Source organism: Chiloscyllium plagiosum, unplaced genomic scaffold, assembly GCF_037043375.1.
Source record: "Chiloscyllium plagiosum isolate Xiang-an unplaced genomic scaffold, Cpla_swu_hap1 HiC_scaffold_28, whole genome shotgun sequence".
NCBI classification, from domain to species: Eukaryota; Metazoa; Chordata; class Chondrichthyes; order Orectolobiformes; family Hemiscylliidae; genus Chiloscyllium; species Chiloscyllium plagiosum.
Window position 1 is genome coordinate 5,113,166 of NW_028270166.1, and position 9,274 is coordinate 5,122,439.

The window sequence follows — 9,274 nt, forward strand, 5'->3', positions numbered from 1 at the left end:
TGGAAATTGTTGGTGCAATCAAATTCCATCACTGTGAACAGGCATGTTTCTTTCCCAAAATCCCCACTATTCCAACTGGGAAAGATGGGATAGGGTTTGAGCAGCAGGGGAGAATGGGGGATTGGGGGAGTGGTTAGGCCACAGAGTAATGGCATATGTTTTTATACGACTCAGTGATCAGATTAAATTTCGATTAAGTTGGGCAGCTGGCGGTTTTACCTAGTTACATAAGGCAATGTGTATTCTCATTTCCTTCTCCCTTTGGTGATGATACTTGGACAAAAACATCTATTTGAAGTAGTGGGTTCCATTTGAGACTCTGGGATATATAGCTGTTTCACAACCTCCTCAAGCGTTTCATAACCAGTAAAACATTTCCCTGAAGTCCCTGTTGTCATGCAGGAAGTGCAACTACCAATTAGCTCACAGCAAGCTCTGCAAACAGCAATGTGCTAAAGATCTGCCATTCTGTATTGGTGATTGGTGTCAAATATTGGTTAGGATGCTGGAGAAAATCTCTCTCAATGGTTTTTCCAGAAAGTTCCATGGGATCCATCTCAGAGTAGGGAAGTGACCTCTGCTTATATTTCATCCAAACAAAACCAGCTTCAGCAGCGCAGCATTCCCACTGTTCTGCACTGGGGCTGTTTGAGCCCACAACCTTTGAGGGGAGAAGTTTACTCATGAGTGTGAATTTGTATGTCTGTCTCTCTCCCCCCTTGGACAAGGTGGTTTCAGCTCAGTTAGTCTGTGTAATAGTGTGCGATGTGCCCTTTTAGTTATTTTTCAAGCTGTCTTTCATCAGTAACTTTATTCCACAAGCGCTCAAACCAACTAACCAGGTGGTGATATGGAGGAGTGTGAGCCATTGTTTTTGATGGACTGTCTCTTCCTTTTCAGATAACGGGGACATCACCCTTCTCCCTGCTGGTCGCCATGAGTTTCCCTTCAGCTTCCAACTCCCTGAAGAGTAAGTACCTTGATTCTTCACACATGTAAAGAGTATATATCCTGGGACAATTGCTTCTTTGTAGAGCCTGTCTATAGATCCCTAGACTGGAGTCACTAATGTAGATTAAAGCCTTCTCCAAGAAGGCCTAGGATGGAACCTTGTCTTATTCCATTCATTGGATCCTATCAGATTTCATTATTGACTTCTGGGTTAATAAAGTGTGATTTGACGACACTAAAAGCCCACAATAAGTTCAAACGTTGTTCAGAAAAAAATCTGAGTTGAGTCCAAAATTAGCTGTTCAAATTTGAATTGGTCCTACAAACTTGTGGATTGATGGTGGAAGTGAGTTGCGTGGGTCCTCAAGAGAAAACAGAAAGTGGCTTACAAAAATGCTGGAAAATGAGATTAGAGCGGAGAGGATGTTTAATGACCAGCGTGGGTGTGATAGGCTGAAGGGCATCTTTCCGTGCTGTAAAAACTCTGTCTATGGCTCTCCGATGCAGTGATGGTGAGGATGAGTAGAAATGTGAATGTGAACTGTAGCAGGAGCAGCATGCAAAAAAGTTGACGCAACCATTGTAAGAAGCAAGCACTGCTCAGGAGAAAGGGTTTCTGTTTGTAATCCTTCAGCTGGTGCTAACGTGCAGCTTTTGTTATTTCCCATCGTGTAGGAACCTGGTGACTTCCTTTGAGGGGAAGCATGGCAGTGTACGCTACTGGGTTAAAGTCAAACTTCACCGTCCTTGGGCCACCGTGAAGAAAATCAAGCGGGAGTTCACAGTTATTGAGCCCATTGACATCAACACACCATCATTACTGGTAAGAGTACCATCACCATTGGAGATTGGGAGTCCAGCCCACTGTGCCTATCTTGTCCTTATCCCAAGGAATACAAAAGGGGAAGGAAGTGATGCTAGTTAGAGGTCAGTATATACTCCATTTGGAGTAACCCAACAGTGATGGACAGCTCATGATGACCATCCTTCCTACTGCAAGGGAGGGTAGGAAAGAAATCTCTGCATGTTGCTGAGATCCCATTGAAGTAATGAAAGTTAACTGGCCCAATTCTGGAAAGGCAGATTCTGCCCCATGCACCACACAGGACAATACCCTTCCTTCTGGAGTGGATACATCACGGATTTTCCCAAATCACTCTGACTCACCCAGGGTCCTCCTGCAGCACCTTCTGACCCCATGACCACTTCCATCCCCCATGACAAGGGCAACAGATACATGGGGAAACCATCACCTCCAAATTCCCCTCCAAACCACTTGCCATTCAGACTTGGAAATCGATCGCCATTTCTTCAGTGTCAAAATCCTGGAATTCCCTCCCTTCGGACATTGTGGGCATCCCTGTCACCACCACCTGCAGGGCTATTTGGGATGTGCAATAAATGCTGGTCTGACCAGCAATGCCCACATCCCATGAATGAATTAAAAAGATAGATAGTCTGGGCTAAAAGGGTTAAATAAGTTGTTAGACACATACTTCCCTTGAGTGACTGATGGAGTCCTCTGTTGGTTTGGTTCACAGTCTGGATTGACAGACAGAGTGGCCTTGTTGTATTTTCTATTCCTTAAGGTTCTTACCTTTCCTCCCACTAGGCTCCCCAAGCTGGCACAAAGGAGAAGTTGGCTCGGGTCTGGTACTGTAACCTAGGTCATGTGTCACTGACCGCAAAGATTGACCGGAAAGGCTACACACCAGGTAACAGGATTTTCATAGGCATCCTCGCTCAATAAAGACAGTATTTTATATCGTACCTTTCCTGACCTCTGGCAAGTCTCAGTTGATTAGGTGGTTTTGAAGTGTGGTCAGTATTGTAATGCAGGGAGCACCGCATTGAATTTGGATTTGTACAAACCAAGAGACCACGTACAGATTGTAATCTCAATGAATTCGCAATGATTTTTGTTTCAAAAATAAATAGCGGCCAGAGCACTAGGAAGGAGCTGCCTACTTTATTCCAAAATAGTTGCCTTTGATCTTTTACATCCAGCTCTGATTTAGCCGAATGGTTTCAGAGTTTAATAACGAGATGTTTAAAATAACAAAGGACTTTGTATTGACTTGATGCAGGAAACCATTTTCTTCAGTTGATGGGGGGGGGGGTGGTGGGGGGGGTTTAAGTTACAGGGGTCTCGTCTTCAATTTTGTTGGCAACTCATTCAGCAGTGGGTACTGTGAGCTTTCGAGACTGAGACTTGAGATGATTGTTGTGTAATGGTATCAAGGTTATGGAGCAGAGGCTACTAAACAGGATTTAGATACATGTCAGCCTTGGTCTGATGGAATGTTTGAGATGCTGAACATCCTTCTACAGTGTCCACTGTGCTGTGGAACTGGTTTTAATAAAAATGGAAAGGTGCAGTGGTGAGTTTGAAGAGCAACAATTTTAGCCTCGGCCACCCCCTCAGGAGGCCAGTGGGGATTGGGGGCAATGCTGGTTTGTATCAATTCATTGTTGCACACTGGAGTGACAGAGCACGGTGCTCTATCAGTGGGGCCAGTGTTACACTGAGCTGGGATAAAACAGTGTGGGACTGGTGCTTTGTGACTGTAACCCCCCCCCCCTCCTCTTGTCTCTTCAGGAGAAGTGATCCCCATCTTCGCTGAAGTTGATAACTGCTGTTCCCGCACGGTGACCCCTAAAGCGGCCATCATCCAAATACAGACATTCATCGCTCGGGGCACGATGAAGCAGAAGAGGGCGGTGGTGGCAACGTTGCAAGGCGAGGGTGTGGCCCCCAGAAAGAGGGGGTCGTGGCACGGCCGCCCCCTGAAGATTCCCCCTGTGTCGCCCTCACTCCTGCAGTGCCGCGTGATTCGGGTGGAATACATCCTCCGGGTAAGTTGACCCCCAGGTTAGCTGCTGCTGTCTTGGGGTTGGGGGGGGGGGGGTGGGGGAGGTTGAAGGTAGGGCAGGGTCACGGCTGAGGGTATTGGGGATGGGATGGGATGGGGGCAGGGTCGTCGGGGGCAAGTCAAAGAGACGGTGGAAAGTGCAGGGAGAACATGAGAGACAGAGAGACAATGGGGAAGTGGTGGTGGGAATGAACGGAGAGAGTGAATGAAAGCGCAAGGGAATGAGGAAGGTTGCATGCAGACGGTAGCATAAGAATCCTTTCTTGACCGAAGCATTTTCTAATTGGACAACTTGTTTTTTGGGACTTTTCAGGTTTATGTCGAGATCCCGGGAACATCCAAACTGTCCCTGGAGTTGCCCCTCGTCATCGGCACGATTCCTCTCCATCCATTTGGCAGCCGTTCGTCCAGCGTTGGAAGTCAGTACAGTATGGAGATAGACTGGCTACGTCTCAGCATCCCCGAGAGACCAGAACGTAAGCAACCCCTCCCACTGCCACCCCCCTCTGTCTGTCTGTACCAGGCCCATAGCAGCAAGACTCTGGGTGTATAACCCTGGCCCATTGCCTCCTGTGTGTTTTATGGTTGCATTGATGAGGCTTGCAATTTTGATTTTAAATTTATCCCTTCACAACACGTGGCCATTTCTGGCTAAGTCATCCCTAATTGCCCTTGAAGGTGGTGGCGAGAGCTGTGTGCTGTAGGTAGACCCACAATTCCATTGGGGAGGGAATTCCAGGCTGTTGACCCAGTGATGATGGGATGTGGGCATCTCTGGCTGGGCCAGCCTTTATTGTCCATTCCTAGTTGCCCCTTGAGAAGGTGGGGGTGAGCTGCAGTCTGTGTGCTGAGAGTTGACGCACAATGCCTTTAGGGAGGGAATTCCAAGATTTTGACCCAGCGACATTGAAGGAACTGCAGTAATATTTTCAAGTCAAGAAGGTGAGTGGCTTGGAGGGGAACTTGCAGGGGGTGTGTTCCCATGTATCTGCTGCCCTTATCCTTTCAGATGGGAGTGGTCATGGGTTGGAAAGTGCTGTTGAAGGGTGTGTATTTTGTAGAGTACGCACTGCTGCTGCTCCTGAGCGATGGAGGTGGAGGGATCAGGTGTTTGAAGATGTAAATGTGGTGCCAGTCAAGTGGGTGCCTTTGACCTGGATGGTGTCAAACATCTTGAGTATCTGAGCTGTACTCAACCAGGCCATGTCCTTCAGCATCGAATGGGTTCGTCGAATGGAATTATTTTTGGGTCATTAAAGGAGAAGATAGGGTAGACAGCGAAACTGAGAACCAATTCCCTCAGCTGGTGGGGGCTAGTCCAGAACAAGGTGGGAGTCAGGCTGAGTGAAGGGACAGAAGTTTAAAATACTCGACAGGCTAGTTGGGGGTGGGGGGAGGGGAGCGGAGGTGGTGATGTCAGGAAGCATTCCCCTCCCTCCCAGAAAAAAACCTGTGGTGGCCAGGATGAAGTTGAAAATGACAGAATTGAGGTTGCTGGATTTTTGCAGGGTTGGAGGTTGTGGAACCAAATCAGCAATAATCAAACCAAGTGGGGTTCTGGGCTGGGGGCACCGAGTGGGGGCTACTCTAAAACAGCAGCTGCCCCCATATCACCTTCAAGGTGTCACTCCTAACTTCCATAACACTGCATTGTGCATCTCTTGGTGTCAGACTGAGAGGGCATTGTCTTTAAACACTTACCAAGTTTTACCTTTAGTTAATTACCATCATGACTTTCTACGTATATCCTAATGTTGGTTTCATTGTATTTCAGCACCCCCTGATTATTCGGAGGTGGTTTCTGAGGAACAAGCTGAGCGGACTGACCAAGCACTATCCCTCCCAGAGGATGAAGAAGCCCTCGATCAAGTGCTAGAGCGTCCTTTCTTTGCCTACGTACAGGAGTTCCGCTTTCGACCCCCACCCATTTACTCTGAGGTAAGGTTGTACACATGTAGCCTTTAAAACACCTTACAGCCCAGAAACAGGCCATTCTGTTTTGTACTGTACATGAGCATCCTCTTGACCTCCTTCAACTCCCCCTTCTTATTTCCTTCTGTTTCAATTGTCCAACTTCCCCGTTCAATGTATCTATGTTATTCAACTCAACCCCATTCTCCCTGCTCTCTGTAAAGCTGTATCTCCTGAATTCCCTGTTGAATTTGTTAATGATGATCTTATGTTTATTGTCCCAAGATCTGTACAAATATCTTCTGTAAATCTTCTCCAACCAACGCACTGACACAATCTTAAATTTCTCCATCAGATCACTCCTCAATCTTTTTAGTGAAATAGAATCCCAGCCTTTAATTCCTGCTGATATTTATGACCTCTTCACTCCGATATCATTCTAGTAAATCCTTGTTGAACCTTTTCCGGTGCTACTGTCTTCTGGACACCATAATTGTCTTCATCCCAAATGCAACCACAATTCCATACAAGTTAACTATAATCTCCCCTGCTTTTCAATTCTGTCTCTGTGTGAATGAAGTCCAGTGTTCTTTTTATTTAATGTTCTTGATAGCCTACTTCTTGTTTCTAAATGTTGCGAATTCTCTGGAGCCTACTCTCATTTTTGTTCTTGTTTGTTTTGTCTCTTCAGATTGATCCTCATCCTCCGAGATCAGACATGCGGCCGCGATGTATGACCTGTTGAAGAATTCACTGCAGCATGCAACAGAAAGCTTTTTAAAAAAAAAGAGAAAAGTGAAATTTTAAAACCGGTTAAAGGGCCTTGGGATACTTCCTGGGCACCTTGAAAGCAAACTCGGGATATTGCTGTCTGCAGAGGGACAAGACCATCCTGTGTCCAGGGAGAGCGTCCTCTGACTTCAGCGGCGATGGTGTGAGTCAGATTGGGATCCGCAGCTACCTTTCTGCCTCTCGTGGAACTGTTTTGCTGTCTCCCTTTGTTTGCTCGTTTCTACTGAACTTAACATCTCATCGAAAGGTTTCGCGTGACTACTGCCTGTAGCAGAACCAGTGAGTGATGTGACCGCAAGAGAGGGTGGGTGGAGGGGTCGTCTGTGTAAAGGGCACGGGCTGTAGCTGAATGAGCTCAACCCTCTCTCCCTCATCTCCATGTGAACCGAGCATTCACCTTGTTGGAGTGCTCTGTCAATCATCTTGTATTTCTAACATGCGGACTGGGCGCAGAATGTGTAGGAATTTGGGGGAGAGGCAAGTGTTACTGTCTGGCTGTCAGAGTGTGCGCGTGTTCCAGGGCTAGACGACCAACCCGGTTTAACCAGTCAGCGTTTTGAGAGTTTGCACGGGGTTCGGTTGGGTCCCAGTCTGTCAGGTGTACTCCCTCACACTAAGTTGGATCTGTATTATAATTACGACCTCTCCCAATGATCGCAGTATCCCAACAGAGAAATGTGGGATCAGGCGTTGGAGCTGAAACACTGTTGGGTGTGAGAGGTTGGGCTTCTAGGGAAGAGGTAAGAATTGTTGTGAAAACGTTGTTTAATTCCTCTGTGTTGTCCACTTGCGATAACCTCTAGTCCCGATTCCAAGAAACCCTCTGGTTGTGGGGAAATGTGTTTCAGAACACCCTGAGCTTAAGGGCAGTTGTGCAAAACTGACTTCTTTCACCACTATGATCAATAATTATTTCTACTAACTTTTTATATTGTTTTAAAACTGGATGTCCTAAAGGTTTTTCCCCAGGTAAATGAATGCAGAATGAATCAGGAGAAGGAGGGTAGGGTAGACAATTGGCTGGCAAAATGGAATTAGCATAGGTTTTTAAGAAGTGACAGGTGGAGAAGCAGAGTGAGGGATTGGGGAAGGAATGAGAGAAAGAGAGAGAGAGGTGAGATTGCATAAGATATCAATGAGCAGAGCAATGACAGTTCATGCAACCCCCATGAAAAGGATCTGCAGTAAGGTAATGAGTGATTTTTCTCTGCCTAAGTTACACATAAACCGATTTCTTTAAAAATGGGTGAGGACAGAGAGGCAGAGAGATGACAGTGTTAATGATCTAACTTCCAATGTTATGCAGTTGTTTCCATATGTGACCCAGATACTAGGTTTCAGGGACTTGGTGCTTTAGAAGGGAACCTTTTCTTTCTCTCAATTTCTTCCATTAATTGAAGAAAGAATACCATCAGCAACCTGCATTTCCGTAGCACCTTTCTAAGTAATTAAGCATTCCAAAATGCTTTGCATCTGTGTAAGGAGGTTAGTTCAATCAAAAATGTATGCTGTAAGGAGCAATTTAAGGAACATGGGTATATTTGAGGAGGACAGTGAGGTGGAAAGGTTTAGGGAGGGATTTCCAGAGTCTACGGTCGAAGCAACTGAAAGCATGCTTGCCATTGGTGGACCGATTAAAATTGAGATGGCTGAAAAGGCCGGAGCTGTAGGAATGTGGGAATCTGGAATGTTGTAGAAGGGTATAGGGATAGTAAAGAGTGTGGTCGTGAAATATATATAGAAAAGACGACTGAGGGTTATAAAGACCCAAGTTGCACTTAAAATAGAGGCATTGTAGGTCAGTGAGCACAGGGAGCTGATAAGTGAATAGAACCTGGTGTGATTTAGGATGACCAACAAGCAGAGTTTTTAATGACAGGTATACGGGGAGTAGAGCAGGCAGTCGGCTGACATTGTACATTAGTTTTTGATATCTTGCATAATTGACTGTTGACAGAAGAAAGGTTGCTGCTTAAAGATCTGCAATAACCTAATAGGTTGGTGTAGTAACGGGTCAGGGATGAGCATAGCATCACCAGCTTTCTTGGATTGTCCTGGAGTCTTATCAATTTAATACCCAAGCATCCACATGATCAAAACTTTGGGAAGAGCTATCAATGCATTCAAACATTCATGTTTTAAAACATTGTAAAGCCATCTGTAATAATCAAAGCTCCTGGTTACATGCTGTCCAGTTACGGGTTAGCAAAGAGGTTATTTACTGCTGCTTAGCTGGGGAAGGTTGGGGCACCATGGGAATGGACACCTCAGACAGCCATAATGGGAAAGTGGGGCATAGACGGGTAGAAGTGTGTCCAAACATCCAGGAATGTACCCAGTCTGAGTTGGCAACCCCTTGGTTTGTGGAGAGTTTTGAGCAATGCTTCTGGTTATCAATGGAAGAAGGTTGGAATAAAATCTGTTTGCGTTGTGTGTATAAAATCCTACACATGTTTCAGACTGTTAAATTGTCTTTTTTAAAAAAGATATTTTTGTATTTTTTTCTTTACAATAAAATATCAGATTATCCTAGTGATTTCGGTCTTTTATTATAAAATAATACAATGTGTGTAAGTCTGGTTGTTCTCAAAGTATTCTCTTCCTAGTTCAGTTTGGGACATAGGCATCCAGTATGATCCTAAATCCAAACAGGATGGATTCCCAATCTTGACCGTGATGAGATGGCTATAATCTCCACCTAAATCAGTCCAATGGCTGGATTTCTATAAAGAATTAAATGAAACTCC

General features: G+C 45.5%; 1 protein-coding gene across 2 annotated transcripts in view; it reads left to right on the top strand.

The window, feature by feature from the left end:
* arrdc2 (arrestin domain containing 2) overlaps nucleotides 1-9,063 on the top strand; it is a 32,459-nt gene extending 23,396 nt beyond the window's left edge. For both annotated transcript variants that reach the window (XM_043721484.2, XM_043721483.2), the window contains exons 2-8: nucleotides 901-970; nucleotides 1,627-1,774; nucleotides 2,564-2,666; nucleotides 3,551-3,807; nucleotides 4,138-4,300; nucleotides 5,599-5,762; nucleotides 6,427-9,063. In XM_043721484.2, coding sequence (XP_043577419.1) covers nucleotides 901-970; nucleotides 1,627-1,774; nucleotides 2,564-2,666; nucleotides 3,551-3,807; nucleotides 4,138-4,300; nucleotides 5,599-5,762; nucleotides 6,427-6,480 — 959 coding nt within the window. In that variant the 3' untranslated portion in view covers nucleotides 6,481-9,063. The remainder of the gene's footprint in view (nucleotides 1-900; nucleotides 971-1,626; nucleotides 1,775-2,563; nucleotides 2,667-3,550; nucleotides 3,808-4,137; nucleotides 4,301-5,598; nucleotides 5,763-6,426) is intronic.
* Nucleotides 9,064-9,274: the final 211 nt, after the last annotated feature.